The following is a 21,985-nucleotide window of genomic DNA, read 5'->3' as shown; positions in this document are numbered from 1 at the left end:
TTTGTAGTTGCATACAAATTATTTTTTACTATGCCAGGTTTTTTCTTTCATTCTTTTTTGTTTTTGATTTCTCAGAACATATCCACCTGGGTCTATATCATTATGCCCCAAATTGCCTTTTCCAAACTGAAAGCAAGTCTCAGTTTGGGAATTGCCTGTTTCCCTGCCTGAATAAATTTTCTTGATTCTTCCTTTTAGAGATTAAATTCTCAACATTATTTATTTCGTGTTCAAGATGCTCCTATTAGCTTTTAAACTTGGTAGAGAGAAAACATCTTCTTTGCCTCTCAACTCAATTAGAAGAATTTCTGTTGCCTGTGCTTAATATCTCCGGCAGTGATTCTTCCAGTAACCATTTTCGCATAAAGAAGTTCTTACATTTTGCTGTTCTTTTAACGGACTCAAATTTGATTTCTGTTGTGGCACATTTTACCTTCCAGTGGATGATGCCTTCTCACAGACAGTAAGGGAAATATTTGGAGGCAGTGCAGACAAGAAAAACCTCGTGGATCCTTTTGTGGAGGTGTCCTTTGCTGGAAAAAAGGTTTGTACAGGATCTGAATGTGGTTGTCTCTTGGAATAAGCATTGAAAACTGCTATGCTTTCCTTGAAGTAAATTCCTGCTTACTCTGTTGAAAACAGCCTCCTGAGGAGTGAGGCACTCTGCAGGAACACAGATTACCTGAGTCTGAATACACTGGACTTCTCTACGGGATATTAGAGTGGAAAGTATGCAAGGACTCAATTTGGAAAATTCCTATTGTGAAAGATTAGAATAGTAAAAGGTAGCACTGAATTATTCAAATTATTTCCCAGGTCCAATCATAATATTTGAAAAAGAATATTTATTTCAAAGGTGAAGACAGAAACCCTCTTTCAACTGTTTTAATCCTCAAATGCCTGTATCAGCTGACGTTGGGCCAGTGGAAAGTCAAGAGCCAGAAATTTCATCTGGCAAATATTTAGGCCATCATCTGATGCCTCCCAAGTACATTAACAGGAAGCTGAATTGGAAGCTTGGAATAACTGGGACCTGAACCAGACACTCCATTGCAAGATGCAACTTAACCAGTTGTTCCAACCTTGCCCACACATTAAGCATTATTGTGACTAGCCAGACAGTTATCCCTGGTAAATATAGAGCAAGGGCCCTTAATAGCCACCTGCTTACCCTGACATATTTCTCACCTACCATCCCCTTCCTGAAGACTCCAGAATCTCAGTTTTCTGGATAAAAGCTGGACAATTCTTAGTGTAGAGACTCTTGTCACCACCATTTACCCACAGATCATCCATGATTGTAGAATGAGATTCCATACAAGAACACACCATGGACAGTTGTAGGCAGGAAGAGCTATTACGTACCACGTGCTTGAACCATTCATTTGTGAAAACAAGACTTATGGCCCCCTCATGGTGTAGTTGGTTAAGCTGTTTATGTGACATTAGCATCCTTTTTGGATACTAGTTTGAGACCTGGATGCTCCACTTCCGATCCAGCTTCCTGTCAATGTGTCTGGGAAAGCAGTGGAAGATGATACAAGTGTTTGGGCTCCTGCACCCCTGTGGGAGACCCAGATAAAACTCCTGACTTTGACTTGGCCCAGCCCTAGGTGTTTTGGCCATTGGAGAGTGAACCAGTAGATGGAAGATCTCTTTCTGTCTCTCCTTGGTCTTATATAACTCTGCCTTTCAAATCAGTCATTCCTAAAAAAAAGGTAAAGAAAGCAAGATTCAGAAAAGCGTGTGTGCATGCACACACACAGAGATGATTGTGTATTATTTCTTTAGGATAGTCATTGGAGTATGATGGAAGAGTTCTCAGTTCTAGGATAAGATGATTTCTGGTTGAGCTTCAAGATTCATTCCATTCCACAGACAAACAAATGACCTAACCTGTTGGATTGGATTTCCTGAAGTGTAAATTGGGATGATGAAAAATTTCATAGGATTTTTGTGAGAGTTAATTAATTTGAGACATAATTTTTGTCAGGCTACTAACTACCAAATACTGTCCTATGCTGGGGAGTAGAAGTAAGCACATGGGCTGGCCATTGCTTTCATGGAGCTAATTTTGGAATAGAATAAATAATAAATAAGCATTTAAATAGCTTCAAACAGTCATGAATACTATGCAGAACATAGGCAGGACATGAGAAGTGATTAGTATGGAGGAGGACTGGTTAGTGAGATCATCAAATGGGACACTTTAGAGGAAGTGACATTCAGCAGAGGCCTGCATGTGCAGAGATCTGGGGAACAGGTGGTTCCGGGCAGAGAGAAAAGCAGTGGAAAGGCCCAAAGGGAACTATGGGAACAGCAAAGCAATGTGGCTGGGGATGAGGCTGGGGCTGGGATCCGAGAGGAGTAGGGACTAGGGAAGGTTTAACAGTTGGAGTGAGGATCAGAACTTTACAAGGGCATTTCACAAAACTCATAGAAACTAGAATTAGAAGATAAGTCTATTTGGGCACAAATAATTTTTGAATCTATCCATAGTTGTTTCATAATATGAATTTTCCATGAAAACTTGGGAGGCCCTTGGTATTCTTTTTTAGTCGTAGTTTGCATTCTACTTTGTTAATTATCAATAAGTATCTGATTTATTTACTTGTTTATTTATGAGGCAGTGAGATGGACCAAGAGAAAGAAGGGGCTCCTATCCACTGATTCACTCCTCAAATACCCATGGCAGTTTGGTTTGTAGAAACCTAATTATCTAAGCCATCACCTTCTGCCTTGCAGACATAGCCTGCACTAGCAGAAAGTTGGAATCAGGAATTAGAGAAAGAACTGAACCAAGGACTTTGTTATGAGATGTGACATCCTAGCCACAGACCTCTCATATTCTAAGAATACTTTGAGAGCTCACTGAAGATGTTGTATCCATGTGGGAGATCCAGAAGACACTCTTGGCTCCTGGGTTGGTTTGGCTCAGTCCCAGGTGATACACCCATTTGGGGAGTGAACCAGTGGATGGAAGATATCTGTTTCTCTCCAACTCTGCCTTTCGAATAAATAAAAATACATTAAAAAGGAGTATCCAGATAGGAACTAGGTGTAAATGTCCAGAGAAGAAACATTTCAGAATCTGTACAAGACAGACTAGATTAGGCACTGAGGGGATAAGCGACTTGGCTGACTCTGGTTCTAAGCCTGAGCAACTGGAGGAACAGAGATGGAGTCAGTGGAAGAAGAACTCTTTGGATAAGGCTGGTGGGCAAGATCCAGAGCTCTGTTTGGCTGTGTTAACAGTGAGATGCTTATAAGACAATGCACAATAAATGTTAAAGCTTGATTCTTAGTCTGTTACATTAATGTTAGAAAAAAATGACAATTGAAAACCAAGGAACACTTGGATTTTAGTTCATAGAAGAAACAAAAATCAGTGTTAGATTCATATATTTTGTCAAATACATTTTATCAAGAAAAATAAAACTTACCCAGGCTACTGAGTATATAATATGTAAGCAGCTGGAGTCATAGATCAGTAGGTACATATTAAAAACATAACTTGTAAATTTAAGAAATTAGAAAATGGAATATCTGAAAATTGTCTTTTGATGATTTTGCAGGTTTGCACAAATATAATTGAGAAAAATGCAAACCCTGAGTGGAATCAAATCGTTAATCTGCAGATCAAGGTTTGACTTCCTTTTCTTTTAGAAAAAAAAGTACTTAATAGTTACTGAATAAATTGAAAAATAACGACTTTTTTCTGTTTCGTTTTAACAGTTTCCCTCAATGTGTGAAAAAATAAAACTAACAATATATGACTGGTGAGTTGAAAACAGATGTGTCGAATTCAACATTAAATAAATATTTGGATATCATGCAACATGAATTTAGATAATCTCTTCAGTATAGTTGCTTTCCTTCCAAAGAAAAGAACAAAATGCTCCCAGAACTGGGAGTCTTCCAAAGAAAATGTAATGATAGTGTTATTGCAGAACAGTTTTTGGATATCTTGGTTCAAATTCTCATAAACAAAAGTACACCAAGATAATAAATTCTGGATTTCATTATCTTAATCTGTCCAAAGTTGACTTCATGAATAGATGAATCATTTTTGAGGATGAAACACCAAAACATTCTGAGAGAAATTCTTCAGTGGAAAGGAAAGTAGAGTGGCAAAGAGAAGCCACTGAAATGTTCTAATCAGCTTCTTTGCACTGATTGGCCACAATGAGACAATTCCTGCAGTGTTCCAGTTGGATAGAATATTGGACTGGTAGCCTTTAGCTCTCTGAGAGTAGAAATATGACATGTCATTGTCATCATACTTATTATTGCCTCTATCATTATCAGTGTTTATTATAATAGCTGCCATTCCTGAGTACCATTAAGAGTTTGGTACTGTGCCAAGGGCCTTGCCCACATTATCTCACATAATCTTTAGAGTAACTCTTTGCAGGTGGAAACTTCTATTAGCTTCATTTTATAGATAAAGAATTGAGGCTCAGAGAGATTAAGTAATATGCCCACAGCCACTCAGATGCTTACAACCTCAGTTGGGCTCCCAGCCTGTGGGCATACCTTCAGTTTTTCCTTCGGCCAAATCCATTTGACTTTTATGTTAGTATTCATCAGTACTGTGGCAACAGGGCATGTTGGGAGGAGGGAAATAGGTCTCACCTTGTTCACCGACCAAATCATGAAAAATTAAGGGCTATAGTTTGAGCCCTAAGGACAAAATGCCTCTTCCAGTGAGTGTAAGAGAGTTATAAGGCACATGGGACCCCTAGGCTACATACTAAAGAATCTCCAGGGGCTGCAGGGACACTCAGGAGTATGGCTTTGACCCCACATAGCTCAGGTGATCACTGGCCTATTGGGCACTGAAGATTGCTGATTGAGCCGTTCCAGAGTTAATTCAGGCCACTTTAAATATGGTGCTTATTTCTGACTCTGTTGTCTCAAAGCCAATACTTTAGATGAGAACATACAGTGAGATCTTTGGTTTACCAGGGAATCCTCAGAGCCACATATTAGGTTATGGACCATTCAGGGTATTTGCATAACTGAGGGAAAACTAAGGATTTTCTAAAATGTAGTCTGGATCCATCTGGATGGAAAGAAAAAATTCAAACTCCATTATGTGTGATTGAATACCTATAAATAATGCTTTCCTCGTACTAATTGTACTTAGTGAGTGTCCTTTTGTAGGCCAATATATTATTCTCTTAATACAAAATACTGTGAGCTTTTGTCCCCTCCCAAGGGAAATAGGACTTTAGAGTGGGCCCACTGCTGAATGGAAAGAAAAGAGGAGAGAACATGTTCATAAGTAGTACCCAGCCGGAGATGATTTCATGGCTTAGGCTCACAGGTTCTCTAAGATACCCATGGAAGATACACAAGTTTGTATATGCTTGGCATGGGTATATTTGCCCCAATGTAGACAAAATTTAGATTTTAGTCAAGCAACTACATTCAGAGAAACATCTGTCACAGAGTAGGTGCTCAAAAATATTTTAATGTTTTTAGAGGGGAATTTTCTTCTTATGATGGACCCTTAGGTGTGACCCATTATAATTGTGAAATCATCAAAGTAATCAGTATCAACATAGTCAAAAATATAAACACCTATTTTATGTAATATAATAATCACATAAGATGCTTGTAGTTGACGAATTCATTTTATGATAACAGTATTGAGTGTAGTCTTGGGAAAATCCATTGACTATTCTATAAAACGTCTTGATTTTGATTACTGTAGATTGAATTGCCCCACTAGGCCAGTGTTTGTAAAGGGTGGTTAGAAGATCCTCATCTTTAGTATCATCTAGGTTACATGTATAAATGTAAACTCTTGGTACCCACAGGGCTTGTTTTATTAAAGGCTTGATTAGGAAATGAGAGGGAAGAGTTTCCAGGTGGTGGCAAATACACTGAAGCTTGGGGCCCGCAGTCCAGTATTTCGGAGGTCTGAAGAATTTCCCAGAGCTACTTTTTATTATTGAAATACCATATCTTCTCAGTTGGAAACATTAACTTTTTTTTTTTTAACACAGGGACCGTCTTACCAAAAATGATGTGGTTGGAACCACATATCTCTACCTGTCTAAAATTGCTGCCTCCGGTGGGGAAGTAGAAGGTAGGCCACTCAGCGGATGTGGAATGAGACCAAAAGCAGAACTTCTGGAGGAAGAATGACTTGGGGTGGCTGCCTAGCAATAGACTTGATTTCTTAAAATTCAAACACGATAAATGAAGTGAACCAACCATTTCAGTGATGTTTTGGTGATGGCAAGCGAAACAATTACTAAATGAAAGAGTTAACAGTTTACAGATTGTATGTTTCTTTGTCCCATCCAAACCTCGTTTCCAGTACTTGCTTTATAATTTTTGAATGTCATTACAGAGTGCCAGTACCTTGGTTTTTTTAGAGTAATACTGACCCAAGTCCACCAAAATATGAGATAATTATTTCCTCTCAACAGAATTCCCTGGCAGGAAAAATGGGTTTAGATACCAATGAGCTGTGTGATCTCTAATCCCAAGGATAATGTGTATTCTGTTTTCACTTTGACAAGCATGGATAACTAATAACACTTGCTTTTGGTTATCTTCCCTGCTTGACAACTACTCAACTAAGACTATCATCATGGTTCTGTGCACATGCCAAAAGTGAAAACAGAGAATGGAGGGAAGAAATAAAGGTGATAAAAGAAAGTATCTGGTGGTGACACCTTAGTTCCAGCATCCTATTTTTTGTTGCCAAAACAAAATTTCTTATAATTACAGGTAGATTAAACACCATGAGTACGATGAGAGATTCTAATACAAATTTTGTCTTGGGAAACTTGAGTTTGCTTTCATCCACATCTTGTTTGAGAGGACTTTACATATTTTTTTTTATCAAATATTAATTGAGGCAATAATAGTAACTAACAATCTGAAGGATGCTAATGATATGGTAAAGATGTCTTCTCTCAAGACTGTAAAAAGGAAAGACATTTAGAAACCCCAAGAGAAAGAGAGAGGTGAACAAAGAGGATGCAGTCTGAACATAATGCCTTATGTAACTTTATGTCCAGCCATGATAAACGGTAGGAAAGAGTCCACCTGAATGTTCTCTTCTGGGTAGCCTGGAGCTTGGGATGTGGACCTGTAAGAAGAAAAATGCCACAACCTTTTCTCTCCTCTGCAGAGAACAACATTTATATGACTGTTACAATGTGAGAATCGTTTGTCTTTTTTTTTTTTTTTTTGGTTTTTAGATTTTGAGAGGCAGAAATAGATTAATAAAGAGCCTTCATCTACTGATTCACTCTCCCAATGCCTACAGTGACCAGGGCCAGTACTGAAAGCTGAAAATTTTGTTTAGGTCTCGCTTATGAGTGACAAGAACTCAATTACTTGAGCCATCACTGCTGCCTCCCAGGACTGGCATTAGTAGGAGACTAGAGCCAGAACCAGATATCAAATCTGGTAAACGGTAAAAGTACCAGTAGCCTCCTTTTATTAATTGAAGAATCAATACATGACTGCTGTAGATTCAATCATAATTGTAACCTATAGAGTAATTTAAAAACATGCTATACCTATATGAGGAGTGTAAAAATTACTTGAAGCTGTTTATTTGTAGCATTAAATACTGCTTAAAGGTAATTATTCAGGATATTTGGTGATAAGCATTTTATTTTGTGATATGGTTATAACATCCAGAAGAAAAGGAAAAAAGCAGGGCTAATGGTGGTGATGGTTACCAGCAATTTCAGCCCTTGCCTGAGCCCTTCCGTCTTTGCAGGCCCAGGAGACATGCTGTCATATACGCTGTCATTCCCTGTCCTGCATTAAAGAAAAACTGTGTAGGGAGTCAAATCATGTACAAGGCCTGTGTTTATACACCTCACACCAAACTAACTTGAGTTTTTTTGACTTGGTCCTAACTAAGGTAGCCATAAGTCAAGGGAAGCTTTTGTTAAATACCAAGTGCTGGTAACCTTTCCAAGTCTCCTTCAGTCATGAGAGGCTGGCCGTAGATGCCTGGCTCCTTGGGGTTGGTAAGAACGGTGCTCAAGTATGGTGATTCTGCCAGTTGTCACTAAGGTTTTAACCATTTTACAATTAACCAATGAGACTTGGTACGCATTACAGAAGGATCATGTAATTTGGGTCTGAATTTGAGATTTTTCTGGTGTTGCTGAACAACTTACATAGCACTGGATTTGATTAACTTTTTGGTTTCTGTTTTGTAATAACCATGTTTTCTCTTGTTTAACCAATCATTTTTACAACATAGATTTCTCATCTTCGGGAGCTGGGGCTGCATCATACACAGGTTTATGCTTTGTAATTTTGCTGTCTTACATCTTCCTGTCTGCTTTTACTGAGAATATATTGATTGGTTGCTATTAGAAACTTTTTGCTGTCTCGAGAATAGATTTGCTGGTGCAATAATTTTTGTGTTTAGCTGCATGGCTGAGCTTAAACATAGATTGAGTATCCCTTTTCTGACATGGTTGGGACCAGAAGTGTTTCAGATTCAGTTTTTTAAAATTTGGGAATATTTGCATATGCAAAATGAGATATCTTGAGAAGGATCAAAATCTAGACACAAAATTTGTGTTTTGTATACATATCACCTTCAGGTAATTCAAAACAAAATTTTTTAACAATTTTGTGCATGCAGTTATAATTTTTAATAATTCTGTGCATGTGTACACTGACCCATCAAGCTTGTGGTGTCATGTTGGCACATGCAATGTTTTATAGTTTGTGACATTTCAGATTTCAAATGTTCAGATCAGGGATGCTCAAACTGTGTGCTAACTAGGCTTTGCTACATGTCTCATGTTCTCAAGATGCACATTATCCTGTTTGACATCATTGCAAATAAGTGTAAAACGTTTTTTCTTACAGTTTGTTCAGCAAGAAAAACCATGGAACCCTAAATTAGTTGTTCTAAAACATATAACTTCTCTCACTTCCAGCATGGATATACAGGTTGAAAGATACTGAACATTTCCCACTTTTTCTCCTCCCAAATATGAGGCACCATGACATGTACTTTGGTTTGTCTAGTGTTTACCATTCTTTGCAAGTTTGTTCCATCCTGACCAACACTATTCAAGTTTTCTTGTGTTAGGTGAGGAGTCTGAGGTTTAGCGAGGTTGCCAATGAAATCAGCATGATCACCCCAGCATGTGATGGCTGGGAGAAAGGATTGCATAGGGAAAGCTTTGCAAACTCTCAATTATCTACCTTTATGTAATTGACAAAAAGACCAAATTCTTGTTTTCATTTAAATCAATCTCATTAGCTTATAAATAGACTCTGTGTGAATTTTAAGTCCTGTGTTTGTAGTGAACTTGACAGATTTGGCTCCAACAATTCTCCATCCTCACTCACAGTTTGCCTTGATTCAGCTATTTGCTTGTTCTACTTTCTGGGCCCTTTGCTGGAGAATAGTCTTGTTAAGGCTATCATAAATGCAGAGTAGGTCAGATGACCTTTGGAGATAGAAAATAATAAGTGAGACTCCTGCTTAAAAGCATAGACAGGTAGTTCATCATTACATATGAAAACTGCATTTTAACAATATTTTGCAAACCCTATAGTAATTGACATATTTTTAAATTTTAAATGACATATTTTTGAGAAGAAATAAAATAAATCTGATATACCTTTTAAATGATTTCTCAAAGCAGCAAGATCTTTCTTCTTAATACAGTGCCAGTTATAAACTTACAAAAATGTGAAAATCAATTGAAAGTCTTGTTTCATTAGAATATCGTTTTTTAAAAGAACAGCTTTACTTAAACAATTCCCAAAATGTTTTAAAAACATCTTATAGCAATAAGGAAATGGAAATATGACAATTCACATAGGTGTGTATAAGTTGCACTAACACAACTAACTCACCCTACGGGGGACAGTAATCTCACTTAGTTAACTAATAACTAATATTTATTTCAATAAATTGAATATTAAAAGCCTAAAATCTAATGACGACATTTATCTCTCAGCAACTACAGGAGAAACAGAGGTGGGCTTTGTGCCTACGTTTGGACCCTGTTACCTGAACCTTTATGGAAGCCCTAGAGAGTACACGGGATTCCCAGACCCCTATGATGACCTCAACTCTGGAAAGGTCAGTTGCTCAGCTAAGGTTGTTAGCATTGTTTAATGTGATTCCTTCTTTGAATGCTTATAATTAGGTATCATATTTAGGGTTCATTCCCCCAATACACACATGCACACATGCACACACACGTACCTACCCCATACAACTGATCAAGTGTTAAAAGTCTTGCACTCCTCAAGTATTGTAATGAAGAATAGAAGAGGCATTTGAGGATATCACATTTGGTGGCAAATAGCCACCCTTTCCTCCAACTTCCATACTCAAGGCACACATTGGTTATCTGTGCTGGTTCTCTTTCCTAGTAAGGCATGGTGCTGTCTTGGAATTCTTTCAGTGTTATGTCCCAGGATTGTAGCAAACAATTGGCAGCTAAATGCCTGCTGACATTTTTTCCCCATCTCTGAACAGATCCACCTCTTCATTTCACAGATGAAGGCATGGGGGCCCAAACATAAGAAGTCCTTTTTCCACTGTGACAGAAGCCAAATGTGTTTTACTTAATTCCCAAGACTTGACAAAGGACTATCATAGAGAGAAAAAAGCTGTTAGGGGAAATGTGGAAGATCAGCTGTGAAGGTGGAGGTTCTCCCCTTCCTCTCTAGAAAGTTCTGTAGCTGAGTACATGGGAAGAGGATTCACTCTCAATACTCACTCTCAGCCACACCCAAAACATCTTCCTTCTTCCTTCCTGGATACTCTGAGACTTGCACTGGTCGCCAGTGTGGCAGCCTTCTTATTCTGGGAAGAGAAAATGAAGTTAACACAGATAAATTTTCTGTAGCTGTATTAACCTAAGTAGAGAGAAAGAACATTATCTGCTGTTGTCCATGACTGGAGGGCTAATCCTGTATTATTGGCTTGCAGGGAGAAGGAGTTGCCTACAGAGGCAGGATATTGGTTGAATTAAGCACTTACCTTGAAAAGACACCACCAGATAAAAAGCTTGAGCCCATTTCCAATGATGACCTGCTGGTTGTTGAGGTAAGCATTGGAATATGAATCATGCCTGGTATGGAAAGGGACCTTTAAGAAGATATTTCATATTCTTCAGTCTTCACACTTTTGGATCAAGTAGTCCAGTTGCTGAGCCACACGTCAGTCCTTTATCTTCTTTAGGAGGGAATGATCATTCTCTACATTCTTCCTTCACCATGAGAATAAGCTGTGAGGCATTGTCCTAACTTCATGAAGAGGAAAGAAATATTTCTGCTCTATCCCTAAAGCAGATTGTAACATGGCCCTTGCTAATATGCTTGAAAATTTATCTTGCCCAATAGATACCCCTTATCAGTTTCCTCTAGATAGAAACTACTTCCTCAGGTTTACTTTGTAAAATACAACTCTCTATCACCTCATCTAGGGTGAACAGAAGTCATTGATGATCAAAAAGAAAGCCCCAAAACTCTGCACAATCAACAACATCCAACTGTGTCCAATAGATTACAATTTGCAACTTTCCCAAATTGTAGGCAGCTTTTCTCCAAGGTTACTGAAGAGGGTTTGGAACAAAAGCTGGGGCCCTTGATTTCTGTGACTGGTGTGTGTTGTTCTTCTCCTCCCCACACCTTTATGCCTGGAGGGTGGAGAGGAAGTCAGAAGGGATGGGACTGGCAGACCTCCAAGCTGCCAGTGCCTGGGGAGCCCACAGTAGGGGTGCTCCTCTTGGAGTTTGTGCTTGCTAGGTGGTCCAAGCAGCTGCTCCATCTTTAGTGGCTTGTGCACACTGTAACTGTGTGGGAAGTTTTGTTAACCAGAAGCCATACTGTTCAGACCCAGTCTCACCACAGTGAGGGTCTCTGGGTATCGTGAGAGATGCGCATGGGAACCTTCAGGGAATCCTACGTCATGTGGAGAGGTCCAGGTAGAACCAACACAGCCGACAACAGCATACCCCTTCCACTGCTGAGCCTTCCCAAGAAATTGCTACAGCCTTTCCATCCCTTGTTTTAACAGTTTGTTCTGACTGGAAAACTGATCGTTCTCCTCTGGGTCCAGACTCAGGCTCTAAGTTATGTTTCCTAGTTTTAGTTCCTTTCCCTCTCTCATCATCCTAAGTGGCTGACAAAGAAGAAGTCCTGACTCACATAAATCACTTCCTATTCTTAAAGCACAGAACTTCCCCAGCATTCCTGAGTCATGCGTACTTCAGTGGGCCTAATTAGTTGTGATTCGTTTTTTTTTTTTAATTTTTAAAATTTGAAATGAAGAATTATATGAGAGCTCATCCATCCACTGAGTCATTCCCCAGATGGCCACAATGGCCAGTACGGGGCCAGGCTGAAACCAGGAACTTTATTTGGGTCTACCACGTAGTGTGCAGGGGCCTGAGGAATTCAGCCATCTTCCACTGATTTTGTACCACATTAGCAGGGAACTAAACTGCAAGTGGAGCAGACAGAACTTAAACTGGCACCCAAATGGGTTGCCAGCAGAGGCTTAGCCCATTAGGCCTCTCTGCTGGCCCCAAACGTGATTAGTTAAGGAGAGCTCCTGTGTCCCAAACCTCTCTCCAGTAAAAGTGGTGGTCAATTCTGCATCATGTATATTTTACTACTTTTAGAAACACGCACACACATAAGTTTTTGAAATGACTGAGAACTTCTATAAATGTGTGACCAATATTTCTGCTGAGATCAAAACACCCAGTTGTGATGTATTTCATTTAATTGAGTAAGTCATGGTATGGATGGATAATGAAGGCGAGTCAGCCAATCTCCTAGAGAGATCATATCATTTTTTATTAATATCCTAGTGGCAAAGGCATCCGTATTTTACTATTGATTGTGGTATAAAATTGGTAGTGAGGTAGCAATTGAACAAAAAGCAAATGCATCAAAAATCTGTCATGTGCCAGAGTTCAATACCTATGCAGCCATTAAATCTGATTGAAGGATAAGAGAGCTATGTGCTTTCTGTAAGAGCTTTGAACTAAATTTGCAATGTGGAAAGATTTGTGAAGCAGTTTGAGTACGGTCACCTGCGGGTGTCACATGTTGACCAGTGGAACACATAACTAATGTGACTTCCTGGTAGTAGGCAGTGATGTTTTCTTCTCCTAGCTGGACACACATACTCAGAGACTGTTGTTATAGCATCCGCATGTGAACAGCTGAGGTCTATTAAAAGGCAGAAAGTCCAGAAAATAATGCAGTATGGGAGCCATTGCATGTCTATTGGAAGACTGCAAGATGCCTGAAGATCAGTGACGACATGGTGCACAAAGGAGAAATGTGATCTGAACAGGGATTTGGGGGGGGGAGAGATTTAGATTCATATGTACCTGTAAAGGAAGGCTACTAGACTAGTGGGTACTCAGTGTAGTCCATCTTCACTTGCAAATTCTCTGTGGATCAATAATTTGGAAAGAGAGAGGGAGAAATGATGGAAGGAAAGAAGTAGGGAGGAAAACACAAAAAATACAAAAAAGGATGGAAGGGAAATTTAAGGGATCATGGAATGAAGTAAAAGGGAAAGAAGAAAATTTGAATTTTATTTAAGAAAATTAAATTCACTGGATTTGACCTGTTTTTAATTCTTTTTAAAACGATTTTATCTATTTTTATTTCAAAGACAGAGTTACAGAGACAGAGAGAGAAAGAGAGATCCTCCATGTGCTGGTTGACTCTCCAAATGACCACAGTGGCTAGGGCTGGCCTGGTCCAAAGCCGGGAGTTTCCTCTGGGTCTCCCACAGGGTTGCAAGGGCCCAAGCACTTGAGCCATCTTTTGCTGCCCTGCCACATAATTTTCAGGGAACTGGATCAGAAGTGGAACAGCCAGGACTCAAACTGGGATGCCAGCAGTGGATATGGAGGTTTAACATACTATGCTATGGTGCCAGCCCTCCCCTCCTCCCCAATTTTAAATTAACATTAACATCTTTATTGTTATTTCTGATTAGGAAATTAATACTTGATTCCCCCCAAATTTTAAAGATATGTAAGTTGAGAAGTAAAATTGACCATAACCTTCACCTTTTCCAACTTAACTGTTATTAACAGTTTGAGCTATATTCTTCCTAACATTTTTCATGCCTGTGCCAATGTTAAGTAAGTATTTACTGGATTCACTTATGAATTTTATGTTTGCACATATGGACAGTGTGACATCTATGACCTTTAATTGAATTATGTGAAAGTAACGTAACTTAACCAAGAGTCTACTGATGGGCATTTGTATTGTTCTCATTTTCTTCCTGTATTTCAATCCCTACTGCAGTAAACATCCTTCTACTTCCATCTTTGCACAAAGGAAACTGCTAAATCCAGGATAATCCCTAACTGGTATTAATTCAGCACTAATTGCTCAGTTTAAAACTACATCTACTGAAAATCCACAAAGTGGATTTAGTAAGAACAAAAGGAGTTTTACTGAATGTTCATCTGCTCACACTTACAGAAATACCAGCGGAGGCGGAAGTACAGCCTGTCTGCTGTGTTCCATTCGGCCACTCTGTTGCAAGACATTGGAGAAGCCATTCAGTTTGAAGTCAGCATTGGGAACTATGGCAACAAATTTGATGCCACCTGTAAGCCGTTGGCATCAACGACTCAGTATAGCCGTGCTGTATTTGATGGTAAGATCCTGTGTGTGTGTGTATGCTCAGTGGTCACATCAAAGGGCAAGAAGCAGGCATGGTACTCTCCCCTGGCAGTCACTGTTCCACAGCATATAGAAAATGAAATGCAAAAGCTGCCTGAGGAAGAGAGAATGGTTTGGGTCCAGGCACCTTCAAGGCTGACCCATCCCAAGAAGTTGCAGGTCCCATTGCCAGGAGCTGAACTTCACTGTTGTCCAACCCCCATGCCCAGCCTTAGCCCCAGCTGTACCTTGTAAAGTTCCAAGATAGCAGCTTAGGTAAATTCTAAGACCCCAGAGCAGCTTCCATGTTCCTCAAGCACCAAGTCTTGTTTTGAGTAGTTGAAGTAGTTGGGAGCCTGGCTCAGGCACCAACAGGTCAAACTTCTGCACCCTTGCTCTTATTCACCACTGCTGCAACCTTTAGATATAAGCTTTACTAGTTTTACTTGAATTCTGTGAGAATTAACTACAGGATTTGAACAGAGGTGTGCAGCTTTTAAGAAGCTTACATTGTGTATATTAAATCATGTTGAAGGAAATGTGTGCGAATACTATAATATTCAACGGTTTGAGTATAGAAGAGGAAAGGAGGAATTCTGGTCAAATGTCCCAACAGTATTGCCATATTTTTATCTAGTTTTTGTGCAGGCAATTTAAAATGTAAAAGACCCTAGACTCTGTCAGCTGATTATCCTTAACTGTAAATGTGTAAGTGGCACCAAATTCCATGTAGCTAGTTAAAGCTTTCAATGAATCAATTTTGAATGATTGTTGTGTTCAATTTACTAGGGTACTCAATAAGATTTTCAAGGCAGCCTGAATGAAAAGAAACTCTTCCTCATGTATGTAATTGAATAAATTAAAAGGATGAGACTACCTCAAACCACACCCCAAGCTTATGGATTTGTTAGTAGTTCATGTTGCATATGTCTTTAAGATACATGGCGTCTTGTTTAAGTGTCCAGCATTCCCTGACTGCCAATATTCCCTACCAGGGAACTATTACTATTACTTGCCCTGGGGCCACACCAAGCCAGTTGTTACCCTGACTTCATATTGGGAGGATATCAGTCATCGCCTGGATGCGGTGAACACTCTCCTGGTCATGGTGGAACAGCTGGTAAGTGTTTTTGGTTTTGTTTTGTTTTGTTTTACATTTTCTCTTTACCAGATATAGTGAACTATATACTGGGATGCAGGCTAACCCAATGAAATACAAGACCTGAAAAATAGTGATTTCTTTAACACTAGATATATGGTTCACAGCTCATATAGAAGTTTAGTGATGTTGGGGACCCAATTTCTTTCTCCCTGGTTGCTCTGCATTCACTAAGGAGTTAAGATTGTCTGCCTGGAAGAGGAAGTTCCCCCACTAAATCCACTCTGCAGTGTATGGGAAGAGGGGTGGCGAGATGGAGGAAAAGGCTGGCAAGTGAGGAGGAATGTGGAGACGATGGTACAGGTCTTTTCCATGAAGAGGAAGATTGTAAGACACATGCTTGATTCTGATCCCTTTCCCAGGGCCAAAATCCAGTCACTGAGCCACATCGAACTACAAGGAAGTTGGGAAATGTAGTCTCAACCAGAGTAGGCAGATGCCCAAATCAAAATTTGTTACTATGGAAGAAGAGAGGATGGGAAAGGCAAGAGCAGAGCATCTCATGGTTTCTGTCAAAATCTGTGTATGGAGAACACTCATTGCAAAACCAGTAAGAATCTTAAGGTTTTGCTATAGGTACAACAAACCTCCACTTAAGGAAGAAGAATCAGTGAAAAAAATCAGTGCCCCACAAGAGTCAAGTCTGAGGTTAGCCCAAATGAGGTTTCTTGGGCAACTCCTAAACTAGACCACTGGACTCAAACCCCCAGCCACAGAGAAAAAATCACAGGGTGTGTGATCCGACCTTGGAGTGCATGTGTCAGGACTGGGCCTCCTCAATTGCTGATTCCTGTGCAGTGGACAGCATGCCTAGATGCACAGAGGGACATGCCTGTGAGCTCATTTAGGTCAGTAGAGTATGTCAGAGGATGGAAAGCAGAATGGATTGAAATTCTCCTAGCTAAGCTTTGCAACAGTTCCTAGCTCTGTGGTTTCAACTAGGGTGGACTTTATCAACCAGTAGACCTTGGAAAGATTTTGTACACCCTGGAGCAGTGAAACCAACAGCTTCTCAGAACTATCTAAATCACTCAAGTAACACCCTCAGAACACTCTTCCTCACATTGGGAGTGTCTCAGGCATCATCAAACCACTGTCCCCATTCCGGGGTGCTGATGTAGTTTGAGGAGCTCCTTTTGCCGCCTGCTCTGCAGAGACAGGAGAAAAAAAAATAAATTGAAACATGTATCCCAGCTTCTTTCCTCCATATCTGACCTGCCTCACCCTAATCAGAAGCCCTCTAAATTATATGAACAATATTAAAAGGAAAATTAAAAATTGAAAAAAAGAACCAGTGCCCAGCAACTAACCTTGTTTGGAAGTTGGGGTGGTATCTATAGTTACCCATCTGAGTGACATTGGCAAGGAAAAGGGAAATATGTTTGAGATATTTCTAATTAAGTAAAAGATACTGGGGCTGATGTCGTGGTGTAGTGCGGAAAGCTGCCTGTGACACTGACATCCCATATGGGCATTGGTTCATGTCCCATCAGCTCTACTTCCAGTCCAGCTCCCTACTAATGGCTGGGTGCTTGGGCCCCTGAAGACCCTTCAGCCTGACCTAGCCCTGGCCTTTGTGACACTTTGTGGCCTTTGAGAACAAACCAGCAGATACAAGATTTCTGTCTCTTCTTCTTTTTCACTGTAACTCTGATTTTTAAACAAATAATTTTATTTAAAAAGATACTAAATTACTTCTGTCAGGTCCTGTTTTGATTTCTAAATTAAGTTCATTTTTTTCTTAAGATCTGAATTCTTATCAGGTTTGGGTCAAAACATGTGAGATTCTTGAAATACACCTGATCTAACACTATGGCAATATTGAAAAAGATTATCTCATGCTATAAGTATAATATGGAAAGATAATTATAGGCGTAAATTAACGTGAATGCTCACACAATAATGTCACAGTTGATACAAAAAGTAATTGTATTATTTCCAATCTCCTATTTCAAGGGAATTGATAGAGAATTAATCACACTTCTATTCTAGTGTCATTTGGGGTATTATTTCACTTTCTTTTTTTAATCCCAGTTCTTTCTGGTTCTCTCCACTGATGAAACAGACTCCATGCTAGTCTGACAGGACACTGGGTTTCCAAGGTCAGGAGTTTTGATATCTGTGATTGAATCCATCAGTCTGTCTGTTATCAGATGCTCAGCATGTCACAATAATTCTTTCTCTCTTGGCCCTGGAGTCTCTGTTTCTCCAGGAAGCTCTGGTTGCTTTTTATGGAAGATGGGAATTAGGAAACAAGGTTTGGGGATGAGGGTGCTCACTAGTACAGAAATGTCAGTGCTGCTAAGCCTTCTCAGCAGACAAACTTGTTCTGTCTCTGTGCTTTCTCTCTCTGTGGCACACACACGCTTATTTCTGCATCCGTCAATATAGTAAAGGTTGCGAGTCATAGCAACGCCCCAGTTCCAGTCTAGGACCACCAGATTATCTCTGGTCTTATTTCTTCTTATAAATTCCTTCTCCAATACACAGCAACCTGGCCTCCTTGTCCCAGTGTATTTACTTATTGAAACTGACATTCTATAGATAAGCCACTGTACAAAATAAGCCACTAATTAGAGTTTGATATATTTATGATTTTTCTCCTTCAACTCAGGATATGTAGTCAATATGCGGTGTTTAAAGGTCACCTAGGTTAGTTTAGTGTAACTGCTATTCATCCAAAAGTAATTAGGCTGATTTATTTCCATTTTTATGTCACTTTAGGGTTTCCTGCTCCATATTGCTAATTTTGTTTCATGTTTTGTTATATAGCTTCAAAGTCAAACTATGTAGAAGGGTTGTCTTACTGCTCAAACCTGATAGTATTGGTTGTGTTTTGAAGGAAAAAAAGTGAAGAAGAAAAATCCTCTAACTTTGCTGCAATTAAATCTGACTCACATGTTGTTTCTTATAAACAGAAACTAAACTTTTATTAGATATAATGGCAAATTATACAACTACTAATTCTTTCCTTTTCCTTAGCAATCAAACCTAGAGGCTCTAAAATCAGGGATACAAGGTAAAATTCCTGCAAACCAGTTGGCAGAATTGTGGTTGAAGCTGATAGATGACGTAATAGAAGATACAAGGTATGGTGATCTTATTCCTGTGTCTGAATTCCCAGCTGTGTTTACCTCTTGCAAATGTGGAGACTGTAATATTCTGTTGAATCATTTTTGATGCTTATCTGAAAAAGGAACTTGAGTCCTGTGAGCTTCCTAAAAAGCTTTTGCTGGGAGGAGTCTCTGAGTCATCACCAGGAAAAATTCACCTTTCTGATTTGGTGCCAGTTCTAAAGTGGCCTGTGAGGCTGAGACCCTACTACCGGAAGCAGACCCCTGGGCCAGGGAGGGGAGTTAACGCAGGTCTGTGGCTCTGCGTTCCCTCAGTCCATGGGTGGCCACTGGTCTAAAGACTGACTCCTGTCTCTTGGACAATGGCATGTGGGGATGGGATGTAGAGTTTACCATTCAGAATAATATTCATAATTCATAAGTATACTTTCAGAAGCAGCCTTTTAAACTGTTTTTCTGAGAGTTTAGTGAATACTGCGTCCACAAGTCAGTAGATTTGGCTTGAGCCAGAGGACTTTCCTTGCAGTGAATCGGGAAACAGCTTAGGTTTTTTGACATTTGGAAATCCAAAAGACAAGTGATTCATTCTAACTTTTTTTAGATATTAGCTAATAAGCCAGAGAACAGAGAAGTTCTAAAAGAAAAGCACATTGGATGCTTTCCACAAGCAGCAGGAACCGTAGCCTTCCCCTCTGCCCCTCTCAGCCCCATGTCACCCTGTCTGCTTGTGCCTTCTAGTGGTTGAGCCAGGTTACTGACCCGCCGCTGATGTCTCTGTACTGCTGAGTGCTGGTTTAAATTCAGAGAACTTTAGAACTGGGTCCTAAGGGGGGGAGAAGGGGAATCTTCTCTTACAGTATCTTCAACTTACAGATAAGAAAAGGGAATCCCAAGTCAGGTTTGCCAGTTCAGTACCTCTTTCCATTCCATATTTTGTGGTCAACATCTGTGACAGTAGTTCAAAAAATTAATGGAGTTGGAGAATCAAAAAATAAGTTTAAAAAATTGAAAATTCATGCTTGGTATTTCCATAATACACATTTTGAATTATCTTTTGAGACTCTTCATATGTATCAATTTTAAACTTTCTTATAGTAAAATAAACTTTCTTTGAATTCATTTTTCTGGGAATTCTTTGAGGTATCTGTATTTATCAAAAATTGCAAGTGTTACTTCTGAGTCAACAAGTCCCATAGATATTTTTTTTGCCTTTCAGGGTGTTTCTGTTGCCATTATTGTGAAACCAAATAGGAGCATTTACAAATAATTTTGATGTAGAAAATGCCTGTGAGTCTCAGGGTTAACTGAACTAAACAGGTTTTTCTTTTTTAACATGCTTCTTATAAAAACTATTTTTGAAGACTGAAATTGAAATCTCTCAAACTATGTAACAGGAAATCCAATGTTTAAAGAAATCTTGCTAGGATTTCCTTCATTTTAGACTCAGGGTGAAATTCAAAAGAGTGGAAATTCTAGGTGGGGACAATGTGAGTGGAACTTCCTGGAGTTGCTGTCCACCTCACCCTGCCACACGGGGAGGAAAGTGCTGGCGCAGGAGGTTCTCTTGGCCCTAGGTCAGTTGCTTTTTATAATCCTAGGGGGGTGGGGGCGGTCACGGTCCCATCACTAGATACTCCAAGTCTTATTTTGATAAAGCATTTGGATCATAAGTGGCTCTTAGTCTCTCTAGAGCTCATGGAATGCTTTAAGAATCCAATGTGGTGATGAAGACTGATGAAATGATGATGAAAATGACAGTTAGATTTCATAGTAGCAGGTCCCATTCTGAATGCTCTCCATATATTCATTCATTTGCATTCTTACAACACCCTGGAAGATGATACTATGTTCCCACACTAGAGACTAAATGACTGTCAAGGTCACAGAATTCATAAGTGGTGGAGCCACAGTTCATACACAGGTTGCTAGACATGCAAGCTTTTCTCAATAAATTTCAGGAATCACAGGCATCTACATACAGACTGCCTTTAGGGCGTTGTTCCTAATTTAAGAGCCTTTAAATTAAGTGATTTCTGTCCTCTTTACCCCTACATCATTTTGTGTATTGATACAATGGTCCTAGGAAGCACAAGAACAGAAGATTGCTGCCTCCTTTCATCTGCTGCTGTTTCCATATTCTGTACAATGACTCTGTGGACCCTAGGTCAAAACTGAGAAATTGCTTTGGAATTTAACCAACCTATTTGGTTTGTAGTGCCAGATATAGTCCACTTTAGCTTAAGCAATGCAGTGTTTATAGAATCAGTTAATAGGTGGGTGTAGCTTACAAAATGGAAACCTAACCAAATGAGCTTGACAGTACTGGAGCCCAGAAGGTTATTCATCAAATTCTGTTTTTCTTTATTTTTAGATACAGTTTGCCTCTCACTGAAGGAAGACCTAATGTCACAATTCTTGACACTCAGATCCAAAGGTTGCGGTCCAAATCTCTCTCCCAGATAAATGAAGCAGCTGTGAAGATGAGGGCTGAAGCCACGGATGTGAAGTCCACATTGTTAGAAATTGAAGACTGGCTTGATAAGTTAATGCAACTAACTGAAGAGGTGGGACTTTTAAACTTCAAAGGCATTGTCTGATATGGAAGAAGGTGTCTATGGGATGGCATCAAGGAGAGAGGAGTAGTAACTAGAGCATCTAGTACATTTGACTCTCCAGATCTGCAGGTTCGATATCCTGGGTTCAACCAACCATGGATTAAAAATTTTCAGAAGAAACAGTGCATCCATATTGACCATTCCCTCAAATATACAGTGCACCAGCTATTTACATAGAAGTTGTGTTAAGCATTATAAGTCATCTAGAGAGAATTTATAGAATATGGGAGGGTGTGTACAGGTTGTATGCAAATATGGTGCCATTTTATATGAGACTTAAACAAATGTGAATTTTGGTGTCTGGTGAAAACATTACCTGCAATATTGAGCAGATCTGACTAATGATCAAAATAAAGGATTTTCTGAGCTAGGGATGTTAATAGTTTTTGGAAGTGAAATCAGGGTTGGGAAATTTTTTAGTTGGTGGTCCTGGAAAGGTCTTCACACAAATCCTTAGGATTTCC

General features: G+C 39.5%; 1 protein-coding gene across 2 annotated transcripts in view; it reads left to right on the top strand.

Annotated features, from left to right (window-relative positions):
• The window catches only part of MYOF (myoferlin), a 144,501-nt gene that overhangs the window by 61,686 nt on the left and 60,830 nt on the right, over positions 1-21,985 (top strand). The window contains exons 13-23 of one of the 2 annotated variants that reach the window (XM_058671952.1): positions 441-544; positions 3,576-3,644; positions 3,736-3,779; positions 6,015-6,097; positions 8,249-8,287; positions 9,975-10,099; positions 10,958-11,074; positions 14,491-14,668; positions 15,669-15,793; positions 18,815-18,921; positions 21,278-21,470. In XM_058671952.1, coding sequence (XP_058527935.1) covers positions 441-544; positions 3,576-3,644; positions 3,736-3,779; positions 6,015-6,097; positions 8,249-8,287; positions 9,975-10,099; positions 10,958-11,074; positions 14,491-14,668; positions 15,669-15,793; positions 18,815-18,921; positions 21,278-21,470 — 1,184 coding nt within the window. The remainder of the gene's footprint in view (positions 1-440; positions 545-3,575; positions 3,645-3,735; positions 3,780-6,014; positions 6,098-8,248; positions 8,288-9,974; positions 10,100-10,957; positions 11,075-14,490; positions 14,669-15,668; positions 15,794-18,814; positions 18,922-21,277; positions 21,471-21,985) is intronic. The other variant, XM_058671953.1, reaches the window with a different exon arrangement.

Source organism: Ochotona princeps, chromosome 13 (assembly GCF_030435755.1).
Source record: "Ochotona princeps isolate mOchPri1 chromosome 13, mOchPri1.hap1, whole genome shotgun sequence".
Lineage (NCBI taxonomy): Eukaryota > Metazoa > Chordata > Mammalia > Lagomorpha > Ochotonidae > Ochotona > Ochotona princeps.
The sequence above is the reverse complement of the archived record's forward strand: the minus strand, read 5'-3'. Positions and strand labels throughout refer to the sequence as shown.